The 15,730-nt window shown below is 49.0% G+C and overlaps 3 protein-coding genes across 11 annotated transcripts in view; 2 read left to right on the plus strand and 1 right to left on the minus strand.

Annotated features, from left to right (window-relative positions):
- The window catches only part of QRICH1 (glutamine rich 1), a 41,019-nt gene extending 33,084 nt beyond the window's left edge, over positions 1-7,935 (plus strand). For all 4 annotated transcript variants that reach the window (XM_031470297.2, XM_064496553.1, XM_064496554.1 and 1 more), the window contains 4 exons: positions 4,485-4,593; positions 4,953-5,104; positions 5,440-5,530; positions 6,987-7,935. In XM_031470297.2, the coding sequence (XP_031326157.1) occupies positions 4,485-4,593; positions 4,953-5,104; positions 5,440-5,530; positions 6,987-7,179 (545 nt within the window). In that variant the 3' untranslated portion in view covers positions 7,180-7,935. The remainder of the gene's footprint in view (positions 1-4,484; positions 4,594-4,952; positions 5,105-5,439; positions 5,531-6,986) is intronic.
- Positions 7,936-8,169: 234 nt separating this feature from the next.
- On the plus strand, positions 8,170-13,043 carry IMPDH2 (inosine monophosphate dehydrogenase 2). 4 transcript variants are annotated; one of them, XM_010978569.3, is made up of 15 exons: positions 8,170-8,369; positions 8,803-8,851; positions 9,067-9,168; positions 9,281-9,355; positions 9,674-9,880; positions 10,383-10,470; positions 10,544-10,743; positions 10,824-10,914; positions 11,014-11,109; positions 11,355-11,426; positions 12,091-12,234; positions 12,321-12,465; positions 12,560-12,703; positions 12,782-12,865; positions 12,970-13,043. In XM_010978569.3, exons 1-15 carry the CDS (start codon positions 8,272-8,274, stop codon positions 12,989-12,991), a joined length of 1,617 nt encoding a protein of 538 aa, XP_010976871.1. In that variant the 5' UTR covers positions 8,170-8,271; the 3' UTR covers positions 12,992-13,043. The 4 variants fall into 4 exon arrangements, with proteins under 4 accessions (XP_010976871.1, XP_010976886.1, XP_010976894.1 ...); XM_010978584.3 differs by lacking the exon at positions 9,281-9,355; XM_010978576.2 differs by lacking the exon at positions 11,355-11,426 and having other exon boundaries at positions 8,173-8,369.
- A 556-nt stretch (positions 13,044-13,599) lies between these two features.
- On the minus strand, positions 13,600-15,231 carry NDUFAF3 (NADH:ubiquinone oxidoreductase complex assembly factor 3). Of its 3 annotated transcripts, none has more exons than XM_031470305.2 (5): positions 15,058-15,231; positions 14,642-14,732; positions 14,363-14,555; positions 14,131-14,197; positions 13,600-14,036 (listed from the first exon to the last, which is right to left on the minus strand). In XM_031470305.2, the coding sequence occupies exons 2-5, from the start codon at positions 14,716-14,718 to the stop codon at positions 13,741-13,743; spliced, it is 633 nt and encodes a 210-aa protein (XP_031326165.1). In that variant the 5' UTR covers positions 14,719-14,732; positions 15,058-15,231; the 3' UTR covers positions 13,600-13,740. The 3 variants fall into 3 exon arrangements, with proteins under 3 accessions (XP_031326165.1, XP_010976915.2, XP_010976907.2); XM_010978613.3 differs by having other exon boundaries at positions 13,600-13,857; positions 13,936-14,036; positions 14,642-15,231; XM_010978605.3 differs by having other exon boundaries at positions 14,642-15,231.
- Between the last annotated feature and the right edge of the window lie 499 nt (positions 15,232-15,730).

Consider the following 15,730-nt stretch of genomic DNA (forward strand, 5'->3'; position numbering starts at 1 on the left):
AGTTTTGCAGTAAAATGTTTGAGGTGTTTATACATATTTTCTAATAAATTATTTTTTAGAGCAGTTTTAGGTTTACAGAAAATTGAGCAGAAGGTGCAGAAAATCCCATATACTTTCTCACACGGGGTTCCCCTATTAGTGTCTTGTATTAGTTGGTGTATTTGTTAAAATTGATGAGCCATATTTGATCGCATTATTATTAACTAAAGTCTATAGTTTACATTAGGGTTCACTCCTTGGGTTGTATATTCTTTGGGTTTCAACAAATGTATAATGACATGTATCTGTACTTCAGTGTCACACAGAAATTTCATTGCCCTGAAATCCCCTGTGTTCCACCTATTCATTCCTCCCTCCCTCGAATCCCTGGCAATTTCTGATCTTTCTGTTGTCTCCATAGTTTTGCCTTTTCCAGAATGTCATATAGTTAGAGTAATTCAGTGTTAATTTCTTTCAGTAATTTCTTTCACTTAAGAAGTATACATTTAATGTTCCTGCTTGTCTTTTCATAGCTTAATAGTTCATTTCTTTTAATTGCTGAATAATAGAATACTCCATTTTATGGATGTACCAGTTGTTTATCCATTCATCTATTAAAGGACATTTTGGTTGCTTCCAAGTTTTGGCAATTATGAATAAAGTTGCTATAAACATTGTGTGCAGGTTTTTGGTGAAAGAATAGACAGATTAGTGGAACAGAATAGAAAGTCCAGAAATGTAACTCACTTATCTTTGACAAAGGAGCAAAGGCAGTTAAATGGAGAAAGAATAGCTTTTTCAAGTATTGATGCTGGAACAACTGGACATCCACATACCAAAAGAAATGAATCTAGAAACAGACGGTATGCCCTTCACAAAATTAACTCAAAATGGGTCATAGACCTAAATGTGAAATGTAAAACTATAAAACTCTTAGAAGATAACATAGGAGAAAATCTAGGTGACCTTGGGTTTGGTGATGACTTTTTAGATACAATACCAAAAGCACACTCCATGAAAGGAAAAAATCATGTTGGACTTCATTAAAGTTAAAAAAAAAAACAAAAAACAGCTTATGCTTTGTGAAAGACATTGTTAAGAGAATGAAAAGACAAGCCACAAACTGGGAGAAAATCTCTGCAAAACACTGGTATCCAAAATATACGAAGAACTCTTAACACTCAGCAATAAGAAAAACAACCCAGTTTAAAAATGGGCAAAGAATCTGAACAGATACCTCACCAAAGAAGGTGGCAGATAAGTATGTGAAAAGGTACTTACCATATATCAACAGGAAATTACAAATTAAAGCAAAATATATATACCACTATACACACCTGTTAGAATGGCCAAATTCCCAAACATTCTCTTACCTTAGGATCCAGCAGTTGTGCTTCTTGGTATTTACCCAAGTGAGTTGAAACTTGTGTCCACGTGAATATCTGAGTTTTAATCCTGGTTCTGCCATTCAACATTCAGTAAAATGTATACTGCTTACCTTTTTTTTTCCATCTTTTTTTTAAATTGAGATATAGTTGACATATAACATTATATTAGTTTCAGGTATACAACGATTTGATACAGTATGTATATGTTGTGAAGTGATCTAGCCTAGTTAATATCTGTCACACACACGTAGTTACATACTTAACTTAAAAAATATTGGTTAAACAAGTATTTTTTGAGTGCCTACTATGTGCCAGGCAATTCCAGGTGTAGATAATATAATTCAGTAATGAACAAAATGGAGCTTACGGTCTAATAGGAGGAGACAGTATATAAATAATCAGACTAATTTATGATAATTAAGTGCTTTGAAGAACAAAGCACAGGGAATGGAAAGTGTTAATGACATTAGGAGAGAGGCCTCCCTGAAAGGCTATCAGTAGAACAAACATTTAAGTGAGTCATTCTACGTTACTTGCAAAATTTCAAGCCAAATGTGGCTATATAAAGTTTGCTTTTTAAAACTTTTTATTAATGGAAATTTAAAGCACATACAAAAATAAACAGAATAGGTTAATGTCACTCCCCTGTACCCACTCACTGTCCATGGCAAATCTTGCTTCATGTATATCCTACCTGTTCCCCCCCCATATTATTTTGAAGTAAATTCCAGACACTTTATCCATAAATATTTTAATATGTATTACTGACATACCACAATGCCATTATTGAACTTAAAAAAGATAATTCCATAATGTCATCAAAATCTGCCCTTTGTTCAAATTTCTGATTGTCTCATAAATGTCGTAATTTTGTTTGTATGAGTAAAGGTGCAAATAAGGTCCACACATTGAAATTGCTGATGTACCTTTTAATGTTTAGCTTTAATCTTTAATTTTCCCATTGATTCTTTTTCTTGCAGTTTATTTATGGAAGAATCTAGCCTTTTAAATTGTTACACAGTCTAATTTTTGCTGATTATATATATCTCTTTGCTTTAGTTTAACATTCTTCTGTCCCCTGTATTTACAGCTAATTGGTAGTTGCATATAAAGACTTGATTGATCAGGTTTTGGTTTTTTTGTGTTTTCTTTTTGGCAAGGCTGCATTCTGTCAGATTTACTTCTATCGGATGCCCATAATGTCTGGATCCATTCATTCATTAGGAGTTGCAAATGGTGGTATTCTGATGTTACTACTACTTCATTATTAGCTGAATGCAAAGAGAAATTTACCCTTGTCAATTCTTTGAATTCCTAGCAGTATAGATTGTATAGAAGAGGCAGGATAAGAGCTTGTTTCTTCTCCTTTGTTTAGCAGTTTTCACAGTAATGAATTGGTTCACCAGCTTCCCCTAGCTGGGTTTTTGTTTGTTTGTTTGTTTCTTTCTTTCAAGAACCATTGTGAACTAATTAATTTAAACATTTAATATGATTGAATTCATTGCAGTTGTTACCTTTAATGATGTACAAATTGTCCCATCTCTGGCCATTTGGAGCCTATTTAAATTGGTCCTTAAGTTCTTTTGATACAACCCTACTTCCTTAATTTCTGCTTTGCAAAAAATGTTCCAGGCTCATCCTGAACATTTTCTGTCCCAGTGTGGATTGGGCAGTTCTTCACTGAGTTCTCCATTGGTTCCTTTTACTGTTAAATAGTATTTCAGTATCACAGTCTGGATACTCGGATTGCTTATTGCTCCTGGGTTGATCATTGTTTCTACGCCTTTCAGTGGGCAGAACTAAAAAAACAAATATAAAATAGATCATTTTGATGCTTTGCAGTTCAGATTCAGAAGTATGAGGCTTCTTATATGATGTTTCTATATGTATTTACCATCTCCCATTGTCAGTAGTTGTGGTTTTCAGGCATTAAAGTTCACTTTGTGTTGTTAAGTGATTAAAGCTAGAGAAGTGACACCAGGTGGCAGAGTGAACCCAGAGAAAATAGGGCATGCCAAGGTAAGCCTGGGACTACTCCTAGGGCTGGCCTTCCCTGAGAAGGGCTGTCTTCTATCACTCTTCCTGCTTAAGATATGTCTGAGAGCAGGGCAGCTTAACTCATTGCCATTGGGCCACAAAATAGAGGAGTAAAGGAAGAGCTACCCGAAGAGATGGAAGTGCACTAATGGAGTCAGAGGGCCGGCTTCGGCAAGAACAGAGAAAAGGAATGTATTGGAATATTTTTTCCCATGCTTCTGGGAAGTGCCACTCTCACTGCCTGCATGTAGAATTCTGAAACTCCTGTAACAGGAGAATGCTGGTGTCTGCTGCTGTATCAGCATGCCCTCAGTGCCTGGCACACATAAACTTGGACATTGCCTCTTGAATGAACACGTGAAGGGGGCTTGGTGATCAACCAAAGTGTTATCTTCCTGTGGTATAGACGTGCCTGCCCAGGGCTCTTGATCAAACAACTGACCTTTGCCCCTGTCCATCTTTCAGTTAGCTTATGAACCAGGTCTTATAATAAAACCTGCCCTATGGGGGAAACCTGTAATACATCTGAATATCAGTCTTCCATTTATCCAGAGGGGATGAGCATAGTCTTACTTTCTAGAAATGGAAGACACGAGAAAAAGTTTAAGAGGGACAGAGGTGTGTATACCAGTTCTTTGGGCCTTGGACACCTTTAAAATTTTGGTAAAAGCTCTGTATCCTCTTTTCAGAGAAATGTGCATATATACAGAGGTTGGTTTATGGTTTTGAGTGTTTCCCTCTCTCTGAGGACTATCCTTTTACCCAATACTACCCTGGGATTAGAGGAAGAATTAATGTCAGGTAAGAGCAGTCATATAGAGGGCAGTGGTTCTCAAAGTGTGGTCTTAGGAACTTGTTAGAAACACACATTATTGGGTCCTACCCCAGAAACTTGGGTTGGGATCCAGTTGTTTGTGTTTTAACAAGCTTCCCAGATGACTCTTCCATACCCTAGGAAGACTTCTCCAGTTAAACTTGTACACACCTGTGTGATCCTTGTTGTGCCTCACACCTCCCATCCTGCACCTTTGAGGGACCTCCTGCCATCTTCTTCTTGTAGCAGTACTCTATTCCTCCTAGGCTATGTCCTGCCCAGCCACGTGACTGAGGAGATGCTGTGGGAGTGCAAGCAGCTGGGGGCTCACTCCCCTTCCACCCTGCTGACCACCCTCATGTTCTTTAACACCAAGTAAGTGTTCTGGAGGCTCTATACTTAGCCACTGCCGGCATCCACCCAATGAAAAGGGTAGAAACTCTCCAGATAGGCGTCTGAATTCCTTTGACACATACTTGAGAGCCTTTGGGCTACTGAAAGCCTTCATCCCCACTTGGCTACATTTTGTGTGGTGACCAGTGAGGCAGACAGCCTTGCCAGTTCCCTACCAGCAGTCTTTATGTGACTTCTCCACTAGACAGTGTGTTTGGGTGTGGGCCTGCCCAGATTCTGGGAGTGTGGGCAGTGGCTCCTCTGAAGCCCTGATGGCGGAGGGTAAATCATGGTCTCCTCCTGGCACCCCTCCCTTTGCCTTGCTTTCACTTGTGGTACAGATACTTCCTGTTGAAGACAGTGGACCAGCACATGAAGCTGGCCTTCTCCAAGGTCTTACGACAGACAAAGAAGAACCCCTCTAATCCTAAGGATAAAAGCACGAGTATTCGGTACCTGAAGGCACTTGGGATACACCAGACTGGCCAGAAAGGTAGGGGAAGGAGGCAGGGGTTACAGAAACAGGTGCTTCTAGTCCTGCCCTGCCTTTGTGCCTGTGGGGGCTAGTGATGAGTGTGAAGGTTGGGATTTGCTAGATAGGAGTTCTCCATTCCCTTCTCCCCAGCCAGAAACTTCAAACACTTCTAGAAGCAGAGATACCCCAGAAATGATAGCTGCCTTTTCCTTTCATACTCACCACCCATCCCTCACACCCTTTTCCCTCCCAATATTTCCTAGTTGGGATGGCTGGAAGCCTAAGGTTCCTAATCTGAGCCTAAGCAAAGGCAGTCTGATGCATGTCTGTGGTGGGGGGGGTGTGTTTTATAGTTACAGATGACATGTATGCAGAACAGACGGAAAATCCAGAGAATCCACTGAGATGTCCTATCAAGCTCTACGATTTCTACCTCTTTAAATGGTGAGGAGGCATTATTGTGACTGAGTGATGTGTGTGTATGTGTGTGTGCGCATGCACGTGTGCGCAGAGGCATTCTCTAGTCCCAGGCTGAGTAAAAACACACTTCCAAAAAGCTAAATTTAGAAACAGCCTTACTGGTTTTCCCAAAGCTTGTGCCTAGCACTGCTCCCTGATGGTTCCCTTTCATGGAGAGATGAAGGTAGAGGGAGGAAGGTACAGAGAGGCCGCCTCTGTCACATGTTGAATAGCCTTGCATCTTCCTGGCCTTGTCCTTTTGTCACTACCACCATCAATTTAAGGGGAACTCCTTTCCCTGACTTTTGGTCTCTTGCCCCTGCAGTTTGGCATATCATCTTCACAATGTTGCCAGAAGATCTTTCTACATTGTAGGTCTTACGTGATACTTAGATTAAAACCTTTAGTGGTTTCCTTTTGCTCTACAGAGAAAGACAATAATCCTAATGTGGCCAATAGGGCCTATCATGTACTCTCCCTTGCTCACCTAATGTCCATATAGCTCTTGACTCTCTTGCCACACTGGCTCCACTCCACTGAAGGGCATCATGCTCTCCCCTCAGAAGACCTCTGCACAGAATTTCTTCCTGTTGGGTAAACGCTACCACCCCCCACGTATTTGGCTATTTAGCTCCTATCCATCCTTCTTAAAACAGCTTTATCGGGGAAGCATTTCCAGATTTCCTACCTGTTCCCTGGGGCTGTTTCTTCTGCAGCACTTACTACTGTTTGTCATTTTGTGTGTCTTTATGTAACTGTTTAATTGCTGTCGGTCTCCCCTCTTACCTTTAAGCTCCATGATACAGGGGCTGTTAGGTCTTACTCATTTCCTTTAATATCAGCACATATCAGCACCTAGTGCAGGCCTGGCACACAGTAGCCCTTTGATAAATCTTGATTTAATGGTGAATAACTGTTAGAGGATGGCATGTGCTAAGTACTTAAGGAGAAGTACAGCACAACATTGAGGGGGTGTTGGAAATGTTTGTCCAGGTAAGGGCCCCAGCATCATCGCCAAGCTAAGAAGTCAGAGGCCCTCAGGTAAAATTGAGGAATTATCATAATGGGTGGGATAGAGGAAACAACTTAAGACTTGGAGATAGACCTTCTGGGTAGTGAAGTTAGTTCCTAGTGGAATATGGTTGGACTCAAGTAGATGGACCCCAGGAGCCCTAGGCAGCTGGTTAGTCAGAGGAATCACACCTGGCAGCGTATGATGGAGGAACAGAATGTAGGCAGCCTATCACTGGCATTTGCAGTAACTCCAAAGGGAAGTCCTAGAGGTAGTGTAGTATGTGTTGGCTGCATAGAATTTAGGAGCTATGCCGCCATACTTTGCAGAGCTTCCCATCCTTTGCAGACAGCATCTATCCAGGAGGTTCAAGGTGGGAGGGTTGAGATTATGGTGGTTTTACCCAGCTTTTACCCATGTATTCTTCAGCCCCCAGAGTGTGAAAGGCCGGAATGACACCTTTTACCTGACGCCCGAACCGGTGGTGGCCCCCAACAGCCCAATCTGGTACTCGGTCCAGCCTATCAGCAGAGAGCAGATGGGACAGATGCTGACTCGGATCCTGGTGATACGAGAAATTCAGGAGGCCATTGCAGTGGCCAACGCAAGCACCATGCACTGAGATCCTTCAGCCATGGTGCAAGGGAGACCATCCAGGAAAAAACGGACAGACTTTCACACTAAAGAAGAGGCCTCCATTTTTTTCTTTTCTTTTTTTATTGGTGTAGTTATGAAGCCTTTCAGACTGCTTCTGTTTAAAATGTAAAAGGAAACTTTGCCCCCTGTGCATCTTCATAAACCTGCTGTGGCAGACTCCTCAGCCCATGGGGGCTCTGGGTTTCCTGAGAGCCAGATGTCCTAGAAAGTTGCTGGCTGACTTTTTTTTGGTCTGGGGCCAGGGAAAGGGCTTGGACTGTTAGGAGAAATGTGGCCCCTTCCCTTCCTCTAGAAAGATTGAATTAATGATGGATGGACCCTACAGGGAATCTCCCCAGCTGGCTTCCATGTTGGCAGACTTCGCTGACCACAGGGGAGCCATAGTCTTTTTCTTTCTTCATGCTGAGACATAAACGTAGCATCTTAATGGAAGGAAAATGAGGGGAACTTCAATTATGATTTATTAAAGACAATTTCTATTACACCCTCCTTTATGACAAGTGACATTTTAGATGTTAAAGTAAAAACTTTACCATGCCTTTTTTTTTTTTTTTTTTTTTTTTTTTTTTGGCCTAACATTGAGGCCTTAAACCTGAGGCTCCTGTGCCTGATGGAATTCTTGTAACATACACTTGTGTATCATATAAAGATACCACTCTGTTTCTCTTATGTATTCTTAATCTAGTTGTTTATTAAGAATGACAAGCACGTCTTTTCAACATGCTATTGAACAACGCCTCTTTATTTGGGAGGAGCCTGGCGGGACGGTAGAAGCAAAGCCTTGACTTACTGAATGGGCCAAGGCCCTGCGGGAGGGGTTAGCGAAAGGCAACAGCCCAGCTCCCTGGTGATAACTGCTAGGGCGCACTCTGCGCATGCGCTCCTCGCCCGCCCCGCCCTAGCGGCGTACAGGCTCCACCCGCGCGTTCGGCGTTCTGACGTCAGCGACGCGCAGGGCGCAGTGACGGTATCGGCGGGTTTATATTGGCGCGGCCCAGAAGGCAGAGGCCTCTGCGGCTCGGTCCTTGGAAACACGCGGCTTTACCCCGCGCTGGCCATGGCCGACTACTTGATTAGCGGGGGCACATCCTACGTGCCGGACGACGGGCTAACGGCACAACAGCTGTTCAACTGCGGGGACGGTCTCACCTACAAGTGCGGGCCTAGCGGGCTCACCTGGGCGAGGAGAGGAGCGGCGCGCTGGGCTGGGAGGCCGGGTGGGGCTTCCATTGAGCCGGCTTGGGCCGGGGCGTTGGAGACAGGTTCCGGAAATTCCCCACCCATCTCGAGCTCAATTTGACAGATCTGAAGCGGGCGGAATGGAGGTGGCATCTTGGCAGTGCGTGGGATTTAAGGCTAGAAACTCTGGGCACATGGAGTTGTTAGGGTGCCAGGGACGCTGATGACAGCTAGGTGGCAGAAAAGGTCCCACGTCTCCATCTCTACCTTGTTTTCTGCCTTGCCTGTGACACTCGGGCTAGGTCATTGCTCTCTCTACCCAAATACCTTATGAGGTAAATTATGGGGAAGGCACTTCAGACTGCCCTAAGCCTGACCCTTACTCCCAATTCGCTCCCATCCCCTATAGTGACTTTCTCATTCTCCCTGGGTACATCGACTTCACTGCAGACCAAGTGGTGAGTATGGACAGGACTTGGAACCTGAGCATCATGGCTGGGTAAGGTGCTGCTGTCCTGTCTTGGCTACCTCAGCAGATTGGGTTGGGAGGTGGATTCTGTGGAAGAGTCTTACTGGCATGCAGGTCATAGAGGTCACCTGTTTTGTGGGGTATATGGCACCACCCTGAGGTACATGAGGTGCTTTTCCACATTAGTTGGCCTTACTTCTTTAGGACCTGACCTCTGCTCTGACTAAAAAGATCACTCTGAAGACCCCATTGGTTTCCTCACCTATGGACACAGTCACAGAGGCTGGGATGGCCATAGCAATGGCGGTGAGCATAATGGCATGTGAAGGCAGAAGCCTGGGCCCCATCTCTCTTTCCCAAAGGCATACAATCATTCCACTCTTTGTCACTTTTTCCCTGTCTTCTGTGTGTCCTGCAGCTTACAGGTGGTATTGGCTTCATCCACCACAACTGTACACCAGAATTCCAGGCCAACGAAGTTCGGAAAGTGAAGGTCAGAGAGCAAGGATCGTGGTCAAGAGCTCCTGGGAATTGCACTGAGTTGGAGTGGGGGATTTGTTCTCTTAATTTATACTCCTTTTCTCCCACTGTGAGGGTTCAATTCCTGAGAAGAGCCTGAGACCTTGTGTCCTAAAGCAACAGAAGATGACCAGGTGGACAGTGCACCCACCCACCTAGCTCTGGGTTTGAGGTGTTTGTGTGATCTGATCCTGTGGCACTGCCAAAGCAGAAGCTAGCACAGATCCCAGGCTTCAGACCAAGAGCCTAATGAAAATGATTCAGAAATGCCATTTCTCACCATCCTTTCCAGAAATACGAGCAGGGATTCATCACGGACCCTGTGGTCCTCAGCCCCAAGGATCGAGTGCGGGATGTCTTTGAAGCCAAGGCCCGGCATGGATTCTGTGGTATCCCCATCACCGATACAGGCCGCATGGGGAGTCGCCTGGTAGGCATCATCTCCTCAAGGGACATTGATTTTCTCAAGGAGGAGGAGCATGACCGGTTTTTGGAAGAGGTAGGTGCCACTAACAGCACAGCCAAGCTGACAGCCCAGGCTAAAGAAAAGGAGCCTTCTGTTGCCTGAATGGCATCTCTGAGGGCCTCTGCTGTCCAGGAAAATGAGTCCCCAGCCAAGTTTCCTGACCCTTTTGTGGGGTTCCTGCATCCCCTCCTCACTGGAGGCTTTCAGTCTGCCCAAATATTTGCCAGCATACATGTCATATTTTTTTTTCCACATTGAGTGGAAGCAGTGCTCAAGGACCAACTTTAGCCTCCTCTTGCTATTATTGCTCTGGTGTGTCTCTCCACAGTGTAATAGGCTGCTCCGTGTCCCTGACTTCTTTCTACTCCTCTTGCCACTAGATTGCTGCAGACTGTTGCATTTACTTAAGGAGGGTGGTCTAGGTGCAGGTGTGTGAATATGGTGGTCTTTGGAACCTCACCCCTGAGTTAGGGCAGGATCTCTTGGGAGGTGTGGTCTCTGATTGGCCCTTCCTCACAACTCCACTCCCTCCTAGATCATGACAAAGAGGGAAGACTTGGTGGTAGCCCCTGCAGGCATCACACTGAAGGAAGCAAATGAAATTCTGCAGCGCAGCAAGAAGGGTGAGTCCTAGAGGTAGGAAGGGTTTTGGAACCAAAGACCAAGGTCCTGATTCATGTCCTGCACTGCCCCCAGGGAAGTTACCCATTGTAAATGAAGATGATGAGCTGGTAGCCATCATTGCCCGGACAGACCTGAAGAAAAACCGAGATTACCCACTGGCCTCTAAAGATGCCAAGAAGCAGCTGTTGTGTGGAGCAGCCATTGGCACTCATGAGGATGACAAGTATCGGCTGGACTTGCTAGCCCAGGCCGGTGTGGACGTGGTGGTTTTGGTGAGCTGCTGCATAGGTGGGGTGGGGCAGTAGGAGCAGCTGCCATAACACAGTCTCACTGGGACTTCTTCCTGTCCCAGGACTCTTCCCAGGGAAACTCCATCTTCCAGATCAACATGATCAAGTACATCAAAGAGAAATACCCCAGTCTCCAAGTCATAGGAGGCAATGGTAAGACAAGACTGGGTATTGAAGGACATGGGGCGACAGAGGGGGAGATAGGCTCCCACCTAGACTTTCATGTGAGCCTTTCCCTGTTCCTCACTGCAGTGGTCACGGCTGCTCAGGCCAAGAACCTCATTGATGCTGGTGTAGATGCCCTGCGGGTGGGGATGGGCAGTGGCTCCATCTGCATCACCCAAGAAGGTAAGAAGATGCTTCGGCAGGGCCCTTAGCCCCACATGCCCTGGAGCCAAGTGCTCTTTTGGGAACTGCATTGAGTCCTCCAATAGGGGCAGCCCCAGGGCCAGTGAGGCCCCTTAGATGGGTGACATGCTGGAAGCAAGACGAGCTCTCGTCATTCCTCACCTGCCACTTCCCCCTCGCCTAGCCTGGCCTCCCGGCTCCTGCTCCGCGCCCTCTCTAAACTCTGGTCTGTTTGTTTTATTTAGCGGCTCCCAAGATCCCTCCAGACATAAAGTCCCACAGCCCCAAATGCCCTTCTACTGTCACGGGCTGCTATAGTAAGTCTGGCCCGGCACAGTGGCCCGGCCTAGCTGCCCACTGCCCGGCTGCTTGGTTGACTGTAGCTGTAGCTCCCGGAGTTTGTGGTGCTGACGGGTGGGCAGGGCATACTGAATGATAGACCATGGTCTTGGGAGCTGCTCAGGAACACAGCTCCCTCCTCCTGGGGTGCTTGTAGAGCAGGACCTCCTCCAGGTAGGGTCTGCTCTGCCCACGTCTCCTGCAGTAGGCACAGCTTAAGGACCAACTCTGGGGTCCACTTTTCCTTCCACAGGATCACTGCCCTGATACTGCCTGAGCTGCCCACCATGCAGGGAGCAAGGGGTGGGCCTCTGGGTACTAACTGCACGGTGACCCCTATCCCACCTGATACCAGTTGGGCGGGGCTTTCCCGGCTGCTGACTGCATGTGCCTGAGGCTGCCCTGGGCCACGCACACATGCACGCGCACACGCAAGGGTGAATGGAGGCCATCACAGCTGTTTGTACTGTTCAAGGCAGATGGAGCAGCAGCCATCCCAGACATGACTCTTCCTCAGCCAGGCTGCAGTCCTGGTGCAGGTGTAGCTGAGAGCTCCTGGGTACTGAATTGTGGCCACAGGGCCTCTTGCCTGTCCCCACTATCTCCACCCCCCTCCCCATTTGTCCCTCCATGTCTCAACAGTGCTGGCCTGTGGGCGGCCCCAAGCAACAGCAGTGTACAAGGTGTCAGAATATGCACGGCGCTTTGGTGTTCCTGTCATCGCTGATGGAGGAATACAAAACGTGGGCCATATTGCCAAAGCTTTGGCCCTTGGGGCCTCCACAGGTGAGGCCCAACACCCGGGGAGCCTGGTGGGACTCCTTCCCTAATGCCAGTCAGGATCCTCCCCCAGCACTCCTATCTGTCCCTAGTTATGATGGGCTCTCTTTTGGCTGCTACCACTGAGGCCCCTGGCGAGTACTTCTTCTCTGATGGGATCCGGCTAAAGAAATACCGTGGAATGGGTTCTCTTGATGCCATGGACAAGCATCTCAGCAGCCAAAACCGATATTTCAGGTGGGACAGGCAGGTCAGTTACCCTACACTAACCCTGCACTGGCAGCCTCATCCATGCTTTGACTTTGCTCGTGTTTCTTGCCTCTCCTTGTAGTGAAGCTGACAAAATCAAGGTGGCCCAGGGGGTGTCTGGGGCTGTGCAAGACAAAGGATCTATACACAAATTTGTTCCCTACCTGATCGCTGGCATCCAGCACTCCTGCCAGGACATTGGTGCCAAGAGTTTGACCCAAGTCCGGTACGCTTGGGGAGCTGGGCCATTGTTTAGAGGGGCTGGGCCAGGGCCAGTCCACATCTGACATCTGCCCCTCTGCAGAGCCATGATGTATTCTGGGGAGCTCAAGTTTGAGAAGAGAACATCCTCAGCTCAGGTGGAAGGTGGCGTCCACAGCCTCCATTCGTGAGTGACCAAGCCTTTTTTCACTCCTCTGTCCTTGGGGTGGAGGTCTCTCCCGTGCCTCTATTCTCCTGCTCTCACCTCACAGCCAGTCTTTCTGCCAACAGGTATGAGAAACGGCTTTTCTGAAAATGGATACAGCACACTCCCTCGGTTTTTCAATAAAAGTTTGAAAAATAAATGGTGCCTGATCTTTGAGGTCAACAGGCAAGTGGGGCTCTACAGCTGCCACCACCACAGATACAAACACAACACCCTTTCCAGGAAGAGTCTCGGGCCCTGAGATAAGGGTGCTCTGGAAGTAGGGGTTAGTACTAGATTCAGAAAGTTCCCCTGAAACAGCACAGACCAACCAACTCTGGCTCCCTAGGGTTTGGGCTCATACTGAGAATCTGAGTATGGCTGCTTAGGAAGGGTCATGGAATAGTCTGTGGGGCTCTGGACTAGCATCCACGGGGTCTCCTGCTAGCCCAAAGCTTAGCCACATAGGACCAGGTTGAGACCAACATACTTGTTCTCTAACTTGAATCTCTAAAGGACATTATGGAGAAAAGCACTGAGGTCCCCTCAAATCTGCATGTGAGCAAACAGATCTGGATTAGAACAGGTGCCTATACTGCCTCCTCACTCTTGAGAGGTAAGTAGAGATGAAAAGGTGACTCCTTGGTTTCTTCAGAATCCCGACCAAGAACCCACAGAGCCATCAGCTCCTGGCCAGCAACACACCAAGTACAAAATCAGAGGCGTGGATTAAATTATTATTGCTGGCAAGCAAAATAAATATTTACAGCACCAAAGGGGAGGGGCTAGTGAAAACTTTGGAACCCCTGCGCTCTGCAAAAGATGCCAGGGTCCTGGACAGGTCAGTTCCTGGTAGTTCATTCTGCAGTTTGGGGCAGAGATGTGAGTGGAGACCCTCCAGGTGGGGGTATGAGAGCAGCTCCTGTCACTCGGCCTTCATGACACAGGAAGTTGAAAGTGGCACAGGCATTGGGCTGCAAAAAGAAAGCCAGCATCAGCTGGGCTAGGGCTAGGCCTGGGCTCTCCTCAGCATTCCCAAGTCCCGGACGTACTGTGTCCTGCACTTCCACAGCGATGCCCCGCCGCCTCATGGCTCGCAGCACCTCGGACTGCAGCCGCTCAGTACGGTCTCCAGTGCCCACCACAACAATCTCTAGGGAAGGATGGGCATGGCTAGTCTACAACCAGGTCTGTCGAGAGGGTGGCTTTCTGGGGCTTAGCACCTCAGCCCTCCCCTCCTCCAGTACCTATTCGGGGCTCCAGCATCCAAAAGAGAGAGAAGCTTTCTTCGGTGATGTCCTGGTGGGAACCTACCTGTGTGGGGAGGAGGCAAGTTAAATACAAGTCCCCATAGATTTCCCCACAGACCCTCCATCTGCACCACAGCGGGGCAAAAGGAAAGCCAGGTTTGCCAGGGAGAGAATCGGGGCAGGTCTGTGACTCTGGCCCTTGGTTTCCTCATTTCAGGGAAGGGCTCACGTTCCACTGCACCACAGACTGCGGGAGCAGCGCGCAGGGCCCAAACACACGATTTCCGTTGACCGTGAAGCCGCGGCTGTTGTAGCTGTCGATGTACATGGCGTGCGGGGACTCGCGCTGCAGCAGAGAGATGCGCGTCCGCTGATACAGCTCGTCATCCGCTGGTGTGAGCCGGTGCCCACGCCGTGGGACCCTGCGGAGGGGTATGGTCAGGCTCCAGGGGGTGGGGAGTCGCCGACCGTTGGGGCGGGTGGTCTGGGATGCTCCGTCTGGACTCACCATGGCAGCTGCGCGGACGGCCAGCGAAGGGCAGGTCGCGCGCCGCACAGGTTTCGAAGGACGAACGGGGCGGCCATAGCGGACCGGAGCGCTGAGAGAATGGCGAGGGGTCAGCGGGGTCGTGGCGGAGCCCAGCCCAGCGCGGCTACAGCGCCCCCAGCGTCGCGGAGGGCACCGCGCAGCTCAGTCGGCCCAGCGCGGGAGAGAGGAGAGCCAGCCAGGGCCCTTGGTTTCAGGAGGGCGCGGCTCCGATGTCTGCACCTGCCGTCCGCCCCGCCCCGGGCCCCCGAAGGCCGTCCTGGGGGACCCGGAAACCAGGTGGCCCAACCGCGGTCTGACCCGCGGCTCTCAGCCATCACGCCGGGCTCCCGGGGCCTTGGACGAGGCGGCCGAGCATCTGTTCGAGTCCCGCACACCTGGCCAGGGCGTGGTGCCAGCCTCCGAGCCTCTAAATCCCAGCTTTGGGGCGACGGATTTCGAGGGCGGGGCGAGCGTCTCTGATTTCCCCCTCTCGCCCTCGAGTCACGCCCCTCCCTAACCGTCACCCGCGCGACCGTTGGCGTCGCCGCCGCGCGTCGCAAGGGGCGTGGCTGCGCATGGATTGGCTTCTCCGGAGCGTGAGGAGGCGTGGTTGGTTGGTTTTGCCTTAAAATGGTTCCAACTCTGCGGACAGAGCAAGCGGAAGCGGACGCTGTGGAAAATTAGTGGTACTTGGTCTGTTGGGACCGAGCGGGCCAAACCGGACCAGACATTCAACTAGACAGCGCCTGGAGCATCGCCCCGCCCTCGCTCACCTCGCTTGCGTCCCGAGAATCTCCCGCGCGCCGTCTTGAGCCGAATCAGAAGGCCTTCTGCCTCGAGAGTCGCTGGCGCCCGCGCCTGTTTCGGCAACTCCGCGCGCCCACCGTGTGGTACCCTCAGAAGAACGTTGCCGCGTCTGCTACCCTCGGGGCCCGGCGGGCGGGAGGTTCGGCACAACTGAGGACGGTCGCAGTGGATTTCCGGGGGGTCCCGTCGCCGCTTGGTGGCCCATTGGGGCCCCTAGCACTCCGGGCGCTGGCACCGTCACCGGACAAAGGGCCCCGGGTG

This window comes from Camelus dromedarius, chromosome 17 (genome assembly GCF_036321535.1).
Source record: "Camelus dromedarius isolate mCamDro1 chromosome 17, mCamDro1.pat, whole genome shotgun sequence".
NCBI classification, from domain to species: Eukaryota; Metazoa; Chordata; class Mammalia; order Artiodactyla; family Camelidae; genus Camelus; species Camelus dromedarius.